At 40.5% G+C, this 17,293-nt stretch overlaps 3 protein-coding genes across 6 annotated transcripts in view; 2 read left to right on the forward strand and 1 right to left on the reverse strand.

The window, feature by feature from the left end:
• Nucleotides 1-2,291: 2,291 nt before the first annotated feature.
• Nucleotides 2,292-5,706, forward strand: smug1 (single-strand-selective monofunctional uracil-DNA glycosylase 1). Its single transcript, XM_068595086.1, has 2 exons — nucleotides 2,292-2,729; nucleotides 3,705-5,706. Exons 1-2 carry the CDS (start codon nucleotides 2,391-2,393, stop codon nucleotides 4,233-4,235), a joined length of 870 nt encoding a protein of 289 aa, XP_068451187.1. The 5' UTR covers nucleotides 2,292-2,390; the 3' UTR covers nucleotides 4,236-5,706.
• A 542-nt stretch (nucleotides 5,707-6,248) lies between these two features.
• calcoco1b (calcium binding and coiled-coil domain 1b) lies at nucleotides 6,249-13,595 on the forward strand. 2 transcript variants are annotated; one of them, XM_068595083.1, is made up of 13 exons: nucleotides 6,249-7,204; nucleotides 7,342-7,444; nucleotides 7,851-8,053; nucleotides 8,222-8,434; nucleotides 8,551-8,699; nucleotides 8,795-8,864; nucleotides 9,047-9,301; nucleotides 9,377-9,502; nucleotides 9,814-9,909; nucleotides 10,450-10,531; nucleotides 10,621-10,790; nucleotides 12,144-12,223; nucleotides 12,577-13,595. In XM_068595083.1, exons 1-13 carry the CDS (start codon nucleotides 7,073-7,075, stop codon nucleotides 12,602-12,604), a joined length of 1,707 nt encoding a protein of 568 aa, XP_068451184.1. In that variant the 5' UTR covers nucleotides 6,249-7,072; the 3' UTR covers nucleotides 12,605-13,595. The 2 variants fall into 2 exon arrangements, with proteins under 2 accessions (XP_068451184.1, XP_068451186.1); XM_068595085.1 differs by lacking the exon at nucleotides 12,144-12,223 and having other exon boundaries at nucleotides 12,577-12,656.
• rargb (retinoic acid receptor, gamma b) overlaps nucleotides 13,441-17,293 on the reverse strand; it is a 52,923-nt gene continuing 49,070 nt past the window's right edge. For all 3 annotated transcript variants that reach the window (XM_068595081.1, XM_068595079.1, XM_068595080.1), the window contains 2 exons: nucleotides 17,098-17,256; nucleotides 13,441-16,498 (listed from right to left, as the gene is read on the reverse strand). In XM_068595081.1, coding sequence (XP_068451182.1) covers nucleotides 16,176-16,498; nucleotides 17,098-17,256 — 482 coding nt within the window. In that variant the 3' untranslated portion in view covers nucleotides 13,441-16,175. The remainder of the gene's footprint in view (nucleotides 16,499-17,097; nucleotides 17,257-17,293) is intronic.

Below are 17,293 nucleotides of genomic sequence, written 5' to 3' on the forward strand. Positions count from 1 at the left end.
GACTGTGTTGACCTATCCATCCATTATCTGAACCTCTTATCCTCAGCGTGGGGCGCTGGGGCCAATCCCAGCTGTCAAGGGGCAGACAACTACTCACGTTCCCAATTTAGAGTCCAATTAACCTATGCAGCATGTCTTTGGACTGCGGGAGGAAGCCGGAGAACCCACCCAAGGACCTGCTAGACCAGTATAAGAGCCCTGCCCAGACCGGGATCCGAACCACAGACCCTCTTGCTGTGGGGTGTCAGTGCTATCCACTACACCACCATGCAGTGGATAGCACTGACGCCCCACAGCAAGAGGGTCTGTGGTTCGGATCCCCATGTGTTGACCTGATGATGGTAAGACATGGCGTTAGCCAAGAGGTTCGTTTTAGGATCTTTTTGAGTGATGTGAAGGAATCTACTATGTGGTGTGTTTGTTAATGAGTTCCACGAATAAGGGTTGTTTAATCTTTTTTCCATGAGCACCAAGGATGTTTGCGTCATACTAAGAGGTGGAGCGGTGACGAGCTCATTTCTACAATCAAGTCTTTGTCATGATGGCGTCTACAATAAAGAACTCACAATAGACGGACAAGGACAAAACAACGTTCTCCTTCATTAACTTCACTGACGTCACCTGAAAAGTTCAGAGATTTTCAACCTAAACTTCGTGCCATGCAGCCGCTTCTTTCTCGCCATTGGGAACCATTTAAAAAAAATCCTTCATCAGCTGGTAAACTCTACAGCTAGCGTAGTGCCCATTTTTTTTATTATATATGTATACACACATATATGTAAACATAAACAAGCCTGTGGGGGCAGTGCTATGATCTGGGGTTGCTGCAGTTGCTCAGGTCTAGGTTCAGCAACGACCAGGTTCAGGAACGACCAGGTTGTTCCATCAATGGATTTGTTTCTTCCCTGATGGCACGGTCATATTTTAAGATGACAATGTTAGGATTCATTGGGCTCAAATTGGGAAAGAGTGGTTCAGGAAAGGGGGGGGGGGGCATCATTTTCATACATGGAGTTCAGACCTTAACCCCAAGCCAGTTGACATCTGTCACACTCAGATATAATATTTACCTTGACAGACAATTCGTTTTTTTTTAATTATTATTATATTATTAGTCGTGGAGAAAGTATTTTGAGTATTTTAAATACAAAATTACTGCACTCTAAAGTATTTTGTTACAAATTACATTTGTTTTTTTATCGGCCCTATCAAATACAAATAACAAAATACTAAAAGTAACTGAAATACGTATTTCAAATACAAGTAACAGAAATACTGTCCGTCTCTGCTCATGAGCCGCTGTGCAGGCACAGGGTGCAATTTAATTTGGGATTTAGAGCCAGGGTGGGCAGTGGTGGCTGAAACAAGGCATTTATTTCTCATGTCATACATTTCTTTAGAATGGAGGCAGTTGAAATAATTACAGAAAAATATTTAACTGTGTCATGAACAATATCTCCTTCATCAGTATATTCTTGAGTTGTGCCAAAGTGAATTGATTTTTTGGTAAATTTACAGAAAGTTTCCTTTGGAATTTTGAAAGAAAAATGTGCCTACGTTTTCTTTTGCAACAGGGAACTTCAATGTAGATTAGAACAAGACTATGCAAGCCGAGCTCAGCTGGACCCTGAATGCAGCTAGTTGGGAATATTGTCTGCCAGAAACATAAACGTGAACATAAGTTCTGTTGTTTTTGAACGTCTTCGTCGTACATAGTATAAAAAAAGATGAACATCACTGGTAGATCACTGGTTGTTTTAAGGAGGGACTACTTTTTGTTAGTTGATCAGGAGGGCGGAGTAAGAACATTAAACCCCGGAAGTAGAGAAGATTAAAAAGGGAAACACCATGATGCAACATACTTACAATAAATAGGTATATAAAACCTCATTGCGAGCCTCCACCGGACCGGAAGGCAATAAAGCCATGCAAACAAGTGCATTTTATATTGTCACTGATTAGGGGAGGAGCCAGCCCGAAGGCTGCGTTCAAAAACCCATCTCTAAGGAGCCCACTACATTGAGCAAAAACATTTAGCTTAATTAATAAATAGCTTCTTGTATTTTCTTTACAATAAATTCAGAATACCTTCTTCTCTTCCAAATTGAAGGGCAACCTTTCCTGAATTTCTGTAGGTATACACCGTTACAGGCGTGGATGAGGACACTTTCTTTCTTTCTTATTTATCAGTTAAAGTAATGTTATAATTCCACAATCTCCGATACCGTAGGTGGCAGTATGCAACTACAGTTTTAGCAATCCGCCATTAATCCGACAGAAGAAGAAGACGAGGGAGGAGGAGAAGAAGAAGGAGAAGAAGAATAACAACACCGAGAAGAAGAATAAATAAACAATAACTGGGGTATTTCTTATTACGCGTACGTTTCAAAATGTTAGATGACAATACTTCTGCAATTGACACGGTTGAGCGCGCATGCGCAGATGGAGAGCTTGAACGGCCTTTGTGTGACTCAAAGAAGCAGGGGCTTGAACCTGTACCGATACCGGAGGGCAACACAACTCCCTCCTCCAGGTTTCTGCAGGCTGAACTGGAGCTGAACGCGCACCTCCGCCGGCTCTCCTTCAGCGAGCCTGTCCGGTACATTTACAACCCGCTGGAGTACGCGTGGGACACCCACCGCTGCTACGTGGAGAGGTACTGCCAGGCCGGACAAACGATCCTGTTCCTGGGGATGAACCCGGGACCTTTCGGCATGGCACAGACCGGGGTGAGCGCAGCATTCATGTCTCTTTTCATGTCTGGACACAATGGACTGCAGTCAAGTGAGCCGCCGCTTGCAACGCAATGCTCCTCTTGTCGTGGTTTTACAGTACGGGGGCTTGGATAGCCAAAAAGCTAAAAAAAAGATGTACCAATATTCAATTACGCAATAATTTGTCCAATTTGATATAACAAGTCAAAAACAACATTATTTTTGGACATATGATATGCAATTATAGTAACATCTGAAGTTACACGACTGTACTGTTTTTTGTTGTTTTTTTTATTGAAAAAGGGTTCGAAAATTATAATATTACGAAATTATAACATTTGATCTGTAATAAAAACATGTCCTTCATTGGATATTCAAGAAATAAAGTGATATAATTGATGATCTCAAAACCTCTTTGGCTGGCCATGAGAACATTTCTCATTTCTTGTCAAACAGGTGAAACAGTCATTACTGCAGCCACTTGTTCACATCTTCACCTTGTCTTTGTAAACAGGTTTTGTGCCAGAAGATTTAAAAATTGCGAAAGTTATTCGTTCAAAGCAGAAAACCCATGTTGTTTCAACAACTAAAGACCCATATCTATATTGCTTTGTTTTTCAAAAATACGAGCAAAGATTGTACAAAAAAGGATATTGTTTCTTATAGAGTCTAATTCAATTCTTTACAAACACCAGTATAATTTCCGTAAAAATCAACAATCAACTGCAGTAAGGCCCTTAATTAAGGCAAGTGGATGCTGCATAATAACCTGTAACCTAAATATTATTGTTTTCAATAATCATCCTGTGTTAATTAATGTGTTATGTTCCTTCACGTCTTTGCATACAATATTACTTACATAACCAGTTGGAGCTGTATATGGCTGCGTACTCCTGGCAAAAGTTTCACACACACCGATGTAATTTACTGCGACAAATGTGTCTGATTTGTTGAAAAAACATCTGAAATGATTTACGTTTCTTGGCACAGATCCCCTTCGGTGAAGTAAGGTCAGTTGTCGATTGGCTGAAGATCACAGGGCAGGTAGGTCGTCCTCTGGACGAGCACCCAAAGCGGCGGATCACAGGACTTGACTGCACTCAGAAGGAAGTGAGTGGAGCGCGTTTCTGGGGCTTCTTCAGGAAGTTGTGCGGTGAACCAGAACTGTTCTTCAAGCACTGCTTTGTGCACAATCTCTGCCCGCTCATTTTCATCGGTGCCAGTGGGAAGAACTTAACCCCCCCTGAGCTGCCTGCAGCTGAACGGGAGGCCCTGCTGGCCCTGTGTGACATTGCGCTGTGCCAGGCAGTGGAGGCACTGGGCGTCTCCATGGTGATCGGGGTTGGAAGGGTGGCAGAGCAGCGGGCGCGGCGAGCTCTTTCAGCCGCAGGCGTCAACGTGAAGGTCGAGGGCATCATGCATCCGTCACCCAGAAACCCACTGGCCAATAAGGGCTGGGATGCGGTTGCCAAAGCCAAGTTGACAGAACTTGGCGTCTTGTCGTTGCTGAGCGGCCTGTGAGCTGCATCATCAAGAGAGAGACGTTACCTCTGACAACGGATCCTGATATGAGGAGTTTGAGTAAAATACTCAGTACATTGACCCGTTGGTGAAATCACATATTTACTGCTAAACAAGTACAGACTTGCATTTCTCCTCTCAGCTCAGTCTGCGTCTGAGCTGCTCCAAGAAGAGCAAATACACGAAGGATTCCACGTCTGCCATGACTACAGCTGTAAACACATGTGTTTAGCTGCATGTTCTTCCTCTTTAAAGATCTGTTCGTTCCTTTTGAGATGGCTTTTCTTTATGCGCTAGTGCATGTTGAGTACGGCACCAGGCTGCCTAAAAATAAATGTTAGTATCATGTGCTCTGAGTATTTTATCAGGTTTATAGTCAAAGTGTGTGTGTGAGCTCCTGCAGGTTAATGGAGAGGGATCCCTGTCTGTTGCTCTCCTGAAGGTTTCTTCCCTTTTTTCCCTGCGAAAGTTTATTTTTTTCTGTTTTTAGGGGGCGTTTTTCCTGTTCCGATGTGAGGGTTCGGGACATGGATGTCGTATGTGTACAGATTGTAAAGCCCTCTGAGGCAAATTTGTGATTTTGGGCTATACAAAATTAACTGAATTGAATAATTGGATTCATTAAACTTATTAAGACTATAGTTTGGGTAAAACCCAGATACCAAACTAAACACTTGTCATAGCCTTTCTTCATGCATTATGAGCTATTGATTAGTGGCATTACAGATACTGTAATCTATTGTTTATGCTGGACCTTTGTACAAGACTATTCTTTTGTATTTTAACTGTCATTTATTTTGATAATGTCTTTTATGGTTTACTTTTGACCAATTCAGTCTATTTCTGGGATCAGAACTCTTGCAGTTCAAATAAACAATCATAAATATATTTTCAAAGAAGAAGGCTTATTAACAGCTAAGACTGATTCATTATTTAATTTTTTTCTTTTGGACTTTGCTGTGAAAAAGGCTAAGACAAAATGATTGGGTAACTTTTGAAATTTGCTTCACTCAGTTATTGTCTGCCTGCAACTTAAAGCAAGAACTTGAATCACATTTTCCACCAATGTCACGTGGAGCAGGGTTTTCCCTGGCAGTGAAGTTAGTATGATAGAGGATGTGAGAGTAAGTGATTTTTTTCCTAAAATATTAACATTTAAAAACTTCCAGTATAACTTACACTGCCAGTCATAACAATATATACTATGAGCTGGATCTGTCTCAACAGGGATATCGCGTCCACCGCTTGGCATCAAAGCAACCGATCGGTGTTCAGCACCCAACAGACGAAAAGCTATGTTCATCTATTTTAGTTTTATTTCACTAATGTAAATGCTTTATTTCAAAGCCAGGGCCTTTAAGGTTCTGTTTATTTACTTTTGACCATGCGATCCCTACAAAAGCACCAACACCACAGCTCACTAGTTTAATGTGGCTTTGTACTAAAACTACACCGCCATCAAGTGTTCACAAATGGGAGCCCAAGATTTTTAAGCAATCACAGACAGTTTAAGAATAGAAGTCCCAGCTACAGATTATTATAGGTGTGTTCTGAATCCAATTTGCTGAAATATGTAAATGGTTAAATAGTTTCACACAAAACACTGTTGAATACCCATAAAGCTTATTGCTGCTTCAGTATTTTCAGAACAGGAAAAAGCAGGACAGTGTCATATTGCAATTTAATCACACATTCAATAATCTGTATCATATTATGGATGTCTGTTATACTATCTGTTTACTCTTTCACTGTTCCAGGACAGTGGGCTCACAAAAGTTGTTATGGAGAGAAATGTTTATCCTTTTGCCTAGTGCCCCCCTTTCCTCACTCCCTCCACTGCCACTACTGAGAATGGCAATGAGCAATCACAGATCCTGTATCCTATAACCATATGACCCCAAAACCTGATCCTGGAGTGGGAGTTGAAGTCCACAGCACTGCTTTGCCTTGTGGTGAGCTGTGTCCTCATGAACTGCATCTCCCATAAATCTCCTAGCGTCACTAATTTTACTTGGGGGCCCACATGGTTTAAGAGATGTTGGGAAACTCTTGCACCAGACAGGAGTGCTCATCACCATCCTCAGATTCATCCACATCTCTATCCTGCATGAGGCAGCAGAAAAGACATCACATTCATTTCTCAGCAGAATAAGGTAAGAAAACATTAACACCAAAAAATTGATTCATAATTACTAAATCCAATTACTATCAAATGTAATTAAAAAGGCATAAATACTTTGAGCGATCAGAACTGCATGAGACCAATAACAAAAGGCAAGATTGATCTGATATTTGTGAATCTGAAGAACAAGGAAGGATGGACTTGGTTTTTGTTATTATACTTTTTAATTCACAGCACATATAGGGGCATATATTACTTGATTGACTACTTGATTACTTATTTGGAAATTTGGCCATGGTTGCTGGGTTTTAGGAATGAAATATAAAACATGGAAAACACTCATTGTTTCAGTATTGGAATGTAGTGCAGCTATTAATTGGGCAGCCTGATGTTTCAATAACTAATTTATAAAACAGTTTCAATCATTTATATAATGTATTATATTTGATATATTCATCCTCTTCACACAGGTATACAATGCAACACTGTTCTAATTTGTGCAGATTACATGGTATAATCTCGGTGACTAGTGGGTCTATGGGTTTGTTATTAACATTTTGTGCGGCCATAGGCGGCTGGTGTTATGAGCATGCTGCATTCCTGATCTGACTCTGATATCACCTTTCATCAGCTGCTCACCAGCATACTCAAACTGGAACACATTTCATCCGATCCACCTATGTTTTCTTCCTAAACAGCACAGCTATCTATTACCATGGACAAACAGTCCACGGTGGTGTTTCGAAATGTGGGCCTGCTGTACTTTCCCCAAAGCAGAGTGGAGTGCCACTACAGTCTCACCTCTGACCACCGGTGGCGCAGCGGGGACTGGATCGGGATTTTTGAGGTAGATCCACCCACTTCAGCACCAGTCCTCACTGAAACAGAAAATATTTTAGTAAAAAAAAGTGTTATTGCGTCAGGATGGGGATGCACATGTATATTTTTGATGTACTCTAAAACGTGTCTGTTACTGTGTCACAGATGGGCTGTTCCTCAGTGAAACAGTACTACACATATACATGGGCTGTTGTTCCCGAAGGCTACACAGAGGGTACCAGTATCAACTCCTGTGTCCTTTTCCAGTGTAAGAATCCATCCAAATATATAAAAACACGACACAGGTGATAATTTAATAGGCCGCACCCAACCACCAGGGACCCGTCTGACACGTCAGAAGTCAAAAATAACGTATTTCTTTAAGTTCTTGGAACAAACGTTGTTTAAAACATAAAAAAGCACCACAGTCAATGCTGACTTTAACTTAGTGTGACCATTGTGGTCAAAGTCAAGCTCATTTTTGTGGGTCATTAAGGGATAATTAAGAGCGTGTTGTTCTCCACAATTCACACGTTTGAATTCGGTAAAACCTGGTCAATCAAAAAGTTGTATTTATTTACCTTTTCTAATGAACTAATATACAATAGGTCTTATTATATAATAATCATAACATACACCTAACACTGCATATTACATCTGTATATTTGCTACAGCATCCTACCTGCCCTGCCCCAGTGCTGTGGAGTATCAGTTTATATATGTGGATTCGATGGGAGAGGTGTGTGCCCGGAGTCGCTCCTTTACTTTCCGAGCTCCCAAGCCACTGGAGGAGCTGGAGACTCTGAAAGAGGAGCAAGAGGAGGAGGATGGAGAGGAGGAGCTGCTCATAGTCATCCCCAGGGCTCAGCTGTTGCAGGTGGAAATAAAAAACTTCACTCAATATTTCATTCAGTCATTCCGATAAGCTACTCTTCCCTTCACAGTAATACAAAAAGGCTCTTAAGTGTAACTACTATGTACTGTTAATCCATTGGGCACTTAACATGTTTGAATAACCTGATCCTCTTTCCCCATCTGTGAACAGAGTCAGCTGGAGGAGTGTTTTAAAAAACAAGCCAATATACAGAAAGCTCTGGATGAGGCCAAAGAGGAGGCAGATAACGAGAAAAGGAACAGCTATAAAGCAAGGAAGGAATGGGCGCGTGAAGGAGAAGCAATGAAGGAGGAGCTCTTGGAGCTTCGAGACAACTTGAGACTCAACTGTGAGACGTTGAAGAAGATGGAGGGAAAACACAAGGTGCATGCATGTCATTTACCTCCAAAAAGTTCTGAATTTCATTGATAATTAGTTAAAATTACACAAACGGAACACAAAAATAATTACTTTATTTCTTCTCTCCACAACATTGAAAGAATGTGGAATATAGTCAGGAACATTTGACATATGAACTGAGTATTCTCATGGCTGAAAAAGCTGAGAGCCAGCAGCTAATCAAAGACCTGGAGGAGGACATCCAGATCCTGAAGGAAGGGAAGAAAGAGGAAAACGGCGAGCTGGAGAGGCAAGCGATTGAGATCTATCTATCTATGCGAGAACGAACATTGTTCATTGGTATATTTATTTCCTTGGGCCTAAAACTAACTTTTTGTCCCACAGGCTGAAGGAGAGAGTGAAGAAAATGTCCAGTCAAATGAAACACGATGAGGAAAAAAGAAAGTGTCTGCAGGTAAATTGGTTGGTGGTGCTTCTTCTAAAACACAGCTGAACCACAAGACTATGTATTGGGACCAAGTCAGATTTAAATGGTTTGGTGTTTTGCAGCAGTGGGAGCAAGATCACCTCAGGTCCATTAACTCACAGGTAGAACTTGAGACATTTTCACTTTCTTGTTCCCTCGTCTCTGTGCAGGTGGAGAACCAGGCAGCCCTGGTGGAGGTACGAGGGTTGCAGGAGCGTCTTGATGCGAGTGAGCATGCAGCTGAAGGCCTGCGTAGGGAGCTGAGAGAGCTGGGCACCCGCCACGGCCACACCCACACTGAGTTGCATCAAGCCCGGCTGCAAGTGGCCCAGCTGACCCTGCTGCTGTCTGAGGAGAACCTGGTCCTCAGGGAGGAGCGGGCCAACTGGGCTCTAGAGAGGGAGGCTCACAAACATGCAGCAGAAGTGAGGATACATTAAAGTACACATACGCCTATACGTGAACCGATGTTTTTATTAAACTTGCTTTTTTAAATGCAGACGGAGACAAAGAAATTGGAAGAACTGAGCTGTGAGGTGCAGAGGAAGGAAGAGTGGCTCCATGAGGAGAGGATGGAGAGGGAGAAACTAGAAGTGAAGATTGGGCAAGAGAGAGATTGCAATCGAGTAAGCAAATCAAAGTAGATTCTTATTATTCAACACACAAACACATTCCGCTCTAAATATAAATGCTCATGTGCTGCAGATCTGCATCTTCAGTTGATCAGATTACGTTCGGGAAACTGGAGAACGATGCCAAAGTTCCGCACAGTTCTTGTATTACTCGCACGCAGGCACAAATAGAAAAGCTTCCATGAAGAGCGAGTAAACATTTCTCCACACTGTCATACGATCAACAACAGCAGGAAAGAGGACAAGCCAGGTCAGATGTGTGAGCGTGTTCAGATGGTCTGGGTGTAATGCGGCTGCCCCTGTAGGTGCTGCTGAGTAACGCTAAGCAGGAGCTCCAGGAGCTGAAGGCCGGCGTGAGGACCGTCCAGAAAGAGAGAGAGGAGCTGCAGGCGGACAAACAGGCAAGGGTCCACACCAAACTACATATCCAACTTATACTGCTTTGTAAGATACAACCTAATAAGACTTTCAGTCAAGAGTCTTCCACCTCTTTAAAAAAATATACTTTTACAAATATCAGGTTTTTTTTTTCAAATACCTCATGCAGTTTGGAACCAAAGGTGTACCTACTACAATAAATAACATACAGTGTGTGAATTATTGTTATGTGCATTTTGAAATGGGCCATTCTGTAATTTGCTACTTCAATTATATTTTAATGCTCATGCTTCATACTGAAAAGTATTCCTACATTGTGGGGTCACTATTTTACCTCAATAAAAGATCTGAACATGTCCACTGTTCACTGAAAAAAAATAGCGTAAAACAATAGTGGTGATAATATCTTTAATCACAAAAACAATTCCATAAATTCAACAGAAGATACAGTATGACAATACCATTACACCTTTTTACATTCAAAACCACTCAAACTTGCTTCATCGTGTTTTTTGTCTTCAAATCTTCCTCAAATCTGTGGGTCTGAAATCGGACACCCACAGGACCTGATGAACGACATCCGTCAGTTAGAGCGGAGGTTGGGGATTGTGCCGGAAACGAAATCCAATGGGGAAATTCCCACATGTGAGTAATGAAGCCTTTGTATGCAGCACTGCCATTTCACTGCACTGTCATGAGTACCAAAGCAGATAATCTATACTCATTTCAAACAGCTCCTGACTCTTCCTCTGAGGACGAAGACGAGAATGCTTCCTCAACCTCCCCCAGATCAATCGGTTCTCCTCGTGTCCCGTCCACTCTGGATAGACTCAACAGAGCTGAGCTCCGTGCTGCGGAGACTCCCATCCAAAGCAAAGAAGACACTCCAGCCTCTGACACACAGGTGTGCCATCCTTTTCACACACAAACCAAACAGTTCAGCACCTGCGTCGGAGCTAACAGACTGGAGTGGGCAAATATTTGACTAGTTTCCTGTCGACCTGCAGGTTTTGGCTCCAGTTCCATTGTTAGACACTGATGTTTAAATCTGGTGGAAAGAGAAAACACGTTACAACCATTCTTAAATTGAAAAACCACAGAAATAAATTCACAGAAAACCACAGACTTTTCAGAAGGTGGTCAAACTCAATCCTTCCTCAATGTTCAGCATAGCGGTAGCATCTTAGCTGGATATGTTATGACAATCACTTGTTTTTAACATCTGTGGATACAACATTTTCATTTTCTTATCTCTCTCACGTAATCTTTTAGTGACATAATTACTTTGACCATAGTTTGTTTTGCAATATCAAGAATCAAGAGAGTACAATACAAAACTAATTTAGTATCATTAAACCATTTGTTAACAACTGCCTTTTTTAAGACACGTAAAAGCTTCAAAATTCCTAAGTGGGCTATTTACTGAGGTATTTTACATCTTCTAGTCTAGTAAACATTAAAATATTTTAAGCTTGTGTTAATCACCGACCTTATTTCAGGCATCAAACCAAAGATGCCTTAAAAAAAACAACATTGACTTTGAGACGAGGGAACCAGAAGTACAAAAATGCTCCTTTCTGCGTTTGCATCCACTTCAGGATCCTCGTTGTAGCAAACATCAGTAAATACTGGATAAGAAAATATACAACCACCTAACCTACATTTAAACTATCTATCTCACTAGTAAGCATCTCACACAGCTGACTAACAATACACATGATCTATTAGGAAGTCAGATGCACATTAGAGTAGGATGCATATCATGTAAACATAACTGAAAGGATGTAAACAATATGTCATTTCAAATAAACTCATTGCTGTGCCGTCATGGTCTGAGATAAAGGATTAAACCAGAACACACCCGGCCTTTTTATAACCGCCTCCTAAGCTGCTCCCCACCGTCTCAGTTCTCACAAGAGATTTTTTTTTTTTTTACCAACTATAGATCAGGGTTACAGACTAACTAGCCAATGTGGCTCCCTTGTAACCAACCCTCTTGTTACAAGATGAAAACAGTTAAATGTAAATGTTTTCAATGCATTAAATTACAACATTTTATTGTGAAATGTGATAGACATTATATTTGAAAATAAAAATCTAAGAAATACTGTGTATTAAGATATTTAGATGCTAATGTAATTACTTAAACATTACCTTAAAAAAAATACAAAAAGTAATCCCCTTTATTTTGGGTATGTTTACTATTCAGCAAGAGATAAATCTCAAATTCACACCACATCTGCTTGTCGTCACTCAGGATGTGACGAGTCAGCGCTGTGAGCCAGCAGGTGAAGGGAAGCTGCTGACGCTTCCTCAACCCGTCGACCTCGTCCTGAGGTGACACTTCTGGCTTTCTACCAGCCACACAGTACACACCCTGTTTCCATCCTCCACGACAGGAATCACCGCTCCTAAAATATTATGGGATGACTTCATTCACAGTCTCCTCCCTTTTTAGAAAAGCTACCGTTCCACTTACTGAGCACTTTCTGTTCTCGTGTGTAGCGTCATGGGGAGCAGAGTAAAAATAAATGTGTAAATAATTTGACAACAACAACATAATAAGAGTAAAAATAGCAGCAATGTTCGTGTTACTCAAGCAGTAGATCATCAGGAGTGTGGTGTCTTTTTTTAATTTGTTTTATGCTCATCAGCGTCTGTAAAACTTTCAATCCTCTTTCTCTCTGCAGTGAGCTGGCCGACACCCCCATGTGGTAACAAAGAAAGAAAGATGGACGTCAAGTTGTTTGTTTACCGCTGCGATGCAAGTCATTCATAAGGAAACCTTTCGGGTTATTCTCTTGTTGTTTCGTGGATGATCATGAAGGTAATTGCCTTCACAAAGGTCACATTTATAGTGCAGAGCTTTTTACTTGTGAATGTTTTCAAAGACACAATTTGTGTGTCAGATACAAATGTAAGTCTTAAGTGTCTCTGAATTGTGTTTATTAGTATAGCTAATGCTTAATAATCTGATCTTCATAGGCAGATACCAATTGTACCAGTTTATTTTCGACTATTTTTTAATAATAATACATATTTTTAGCTGATTAAAATGTGGATATGTTGATGTTGTTTTGAGGAAAGTTTGGATTCAACAGCCTCCATCTTGTTTTGGTGCACCAGCCCATAACCTCCGAATATGAGAGTGAATCCTGAACCCGTGTCAAGTGTGGCTATTTTACAGACGAGTGTGAAATGTACTGCTGCAGCTTGTTGAGCATGTCTGTTCATGTATTTTATGTATTGATCTGGTCTTCTGTTGGAAACACTGGGCTCTTTAATTCAATATGACGATAAACACATGTTGGCTGTATTTTGTACATTACCATCTAAAGACTATCCTTGTAAAGGTGTGAAGTGAAAGCAAAGAAGATGTATACTGGATCCAAGATCTGAGAACAAAAAGCGCCTTTATCAAAATGCAAGATATACAATAACAAATAACAAATAAGCAAACAACAAGCAACAAATAAGCAACATTTGAAAATGAAAAACACAAACAGATCAGCCCAGTATTTGTTTTTCTTTGTGTGTGTGTGTGTGTGTCTGTGTGTGTGTGTGTGTGTGTGTGTGTGTGTGAGTGAAATTGTACCCTCTTGATTCTTGTTGTTGAATGCACTTATTGTAAGTCGCTTTGGATAAAAGCGTCAGCGAAATGAAATGTAATGTGTCAGAGCTATTTTGGTGCAAGTCTAATTGAAATAAAAATCACAAGGTGTCTGAATCCCTGAACATCAGTTATTTGCACAATGTAAAGATTGTTTATATAAAAAGACATCAGTTAAAAAACACTCAACATCAAAATGTAACAGAGATAAGATGGTTCCAGCTTCAAAAGTCATTTGAGATCATGGCATTTCATCCATCACACAATACAAAGTAAATACATTTCACATCAATTACTTTAATATTGTATTAAGTAATGTTTATTTGTTTTCATCCAAATGCAATGTAAAATCTTTGGTCTTTCTTATTTCTCTTACTCACACGCTGACATACAGAGCTGAGGGCCTCGAGACCGTAGCGCTGTACGTCTCATCTATGCTCATCTATTGCACCAGCTCAAATTCAAGAAACAAGTTTAACAAATAGAAAAAGAAGATAAACAGGAAAACATTATAATACGAAATGTCGTCGTTATGTGACATTTAAATACTCAACAAAGTATGTAGGATTGGCTGACGATGTGCAAAATATTGATTGTGTGTCTCTATATGTGTGTGTGACACACTCGAGATAACTTGTATATTTTTTACCTCAGTCATTTGACTGTGATTTTTTTCAACCTGCAATATCACAAATGACAATTTAACGGTCTAAAAACATGATCACGGTGGATTAATAATACTTTCCATCATCTTCTGGGTACTTGCTGGCTTTACATCTAAAGACCTGTCTGACTTGTATACGTGGTCACTGCTTCAGAGCTGCTGGTTTGGAGGATCTGTTTTCTGCTTACTTTCTCTACATCTTCTTTTTCTCTGCTTCATTTCGGGAGTAAACGTCTCTGTATGTGATTATCAGAAACATGCAGTCCTATTTTTCTGTAACCCTAATATCAACAAACTGCATCAAAAGCACGCTGCAGCTGAACTGCAACGCCGCCAAGGACAACGTGCTGATGGAGAATCTTTCCTTTACAACTGTCACGGAGTTCAACAAGACTCACATTGTCTTTCATTACATAGATAAGGTAAGTTTCATACATCTTTCATAAACAAACAGTATAGTCTCAATAAAAAACAAATCATGAGTATTTATTTTACAAAATCCGTGGATTGCATCACTCTTTCGATGCAGCACACATGAACACACATTTTGAATTGTGGCGCTGTGCTTCTGCAGACAGGTCACCCAATGTAAAGCTTGTTTTGTTGGTATTTTCGACGGTTGCGATCTCATTTAATTGATCGTGTTCGCTTGCATTTGCATCAATATCCTACTGTTCAACAGACACCTTTGGGAGAGTGAACTTTGAAAGGTTTTTAGCTGTAAAACCTATTGTATGTACATTTTTAGGGTACTAAATATTGGACTTGTGCATAAATGCTCACTGCGGATTATGGCAATAATAATGGATCTCTCTACATCACTCTGCGTATTGATAAATGCTCTCAGTTACGCACTCACACACACACGCACACACACCTGAGGTTTTCTGTGAAGTAAATTTAGATGATTCATAGCTCACTTTAAAAAAAATGAAAATATAATGGCTTCACAAAGGGGATGCACATGTTCATGTACATCAAGGCCAACAACTTCATATTTATTAATCCTACTTCTGGTTGAAGATGTTGGCGCTACGTCAGAGCATTTCTGAAAAAATACTGTCGTCAGATGAGATGTGGCCCTGATGGAATCAACCTGAGATTGTGTGATGACATTTAATCTACCCTGCAGATTCTTTATTTATATAAAAAAAAAGAAAATATTGTGTGTATTTTTTGTGTTGGAGATGCTGCTGCTGCATTTGTTTTGCATTATTGATTAGTTTCTTATTTGCATCACAAGCACAAGAGCTGAAATTAGATTCTTCTATTTATTCTCTTTTGAATGTTTCATCCATGAGGGCTTTTCATACCACGTGCTTGTCATATTGTGAGTTTGAGTCCTGCTCATGACCGGCTCTCTCGTTGCTATTGCTCTCTATATTATCTTCGCTATTGCTTTTCACTGTGTTCAACAACACAGAAATGCCTAACATTAAAGACAAGCTGAAAAAAAAAAAAAAATCACTATATGTCCAGTCAAATGTGAAAAAAAATACAAAAAAAGAGTCCCACAAACAAAAAGACAGAACAGAAATGTTTACATGCTTAGAAAAACCATACAATAAAAAAATAAGTCGCAAATCTCTGAATAGTAATAATAGGAATTCTCAAGACATTTGCGGGAAATGGACACCACATAGAGTTCTGTTGTTGCAAAGTATTTTTTTTTTACCATCAATTGTATATAAAGCATAGCCCTTATAGAAATCTGAGGAGTGCATTTTCTTCTGTCCACCGCATCTCATTCCTCTTTGGGTGGACAAAACCCTTTTGAAATATCTTTTAGAGTCTCATTTTGGCACAGTGATTTTTCATGGCGCTCTGCTCAACCCACTTACATTTAGTGCTTTTGCTCTCCCATTCCGTGCTTCCCATACTGAATTTTACATATTTTCCTTGCAGTCAACATTTACAGTATTTGTATGTGCTGTATGCAACACCGTTGTTGTATAAGAGCCTAATTCTGTGAGGTTCAGTGATCTGAAGGAGGAAGCCGCATCATGTTGTCTCTATCACTGCGTTTTCCCAGTTACGCCTTTCTTTTGCACGCCCGCCGCCGCCTCCCCCGACAGCTCCCCATCACTGTCTGCCCCTCGCTCTTTCTCCTCATCCCAGTAGTCGTCTTCTTCCTCCTCCTCCTCTTCCTCTTCAACGGCAGACTCATCTGTGGCCTTCTCCTCTTGTTTGATGGCTTGAATAGCAGGGGGAGCGGCTGCGGCGCTGTCCCCTGAGTCACTGCTGTCCTCGAAGGCCTCTGGGTTCTCCAGCATCTCCCTGATCAGAGGAGGCATCGGGCCTGGGATCTCAGTCTTCAGTGTGATGGCTCTTTCTGCACCTGCGGACACACACACACACACACACACACACGCACACGCACACGCACACACACACACACACACACACACACACACACTTATGTAATGGGTAGTGTAAAAAAAAAAAGGACACGAAAAAACCTCTTACTTTTCAAAGGAATCACGATCTGACTCATTTCTTGCTCATTTGAGGAAGACAATGCCTCTCAGTGCTCTAATGTGCAGATTATGGTATATTCTCTCTAAAAGAAGTTTTTTTCGTGCATGACTTAAAATACCATGATATAAATTAATTTTCTCACCAATCGACTGTTTGGAATAAAAATCTTCCCTTGCTTTATTATTTTTAAACTAATCATCTCTGTAATAAGGCTGGGAAGGTTTGAACATTTTTGACAGTGGTGTCAATACGATACTTGAATACTGATACAAAAAAAAGAGCGTATAGTTGTTTTAACAGAAGACAGAAGTCTTGAAGGAATCAAAGAAAGCGTGAACTAAATCACATTATTATTTGACTCAACAGTTTATGATCCTCGGTGCTGTGGATACATTTTGTAGGTTTGCTTCCAAGCCCTACTTCTGATCCATGGCATTGTTATGTAAAACCTCAGCTGACCTTTGGTGCTGATTCCTCGGAGGTCTGTGACTTTCATCAGCATGCGGGGAAACATGTGAGGCTTGTTTGGGCGTCTGCGGCGGGTGTAGATCTTCAGAGCCTCGAGCAGCGGCTCCTGCAGCTTGTCTACTTTCTGTGGTTCCTCCAGATCCATCCGGTCTAACACAAAGAGAGAAAAAAACTAATTTGAAGATGT

The sequence above is a fragment of the Clinocottus analis genome, unplaced genomic scaffold (assembly GCF_023055335.1).
Source record: "Clinocottus analis isolate CAN_PGR_092001 unplaced genomic scaffold, fCliAna1.0.p SCAF_3, whole genome shotgun sequence".
Taxonomy (NCBI): Eukaryota; Metazoa; Chordata; class Actinopteri; order Perciformes; family Cottidae; genus Clinocottus; species Clinocottus analis.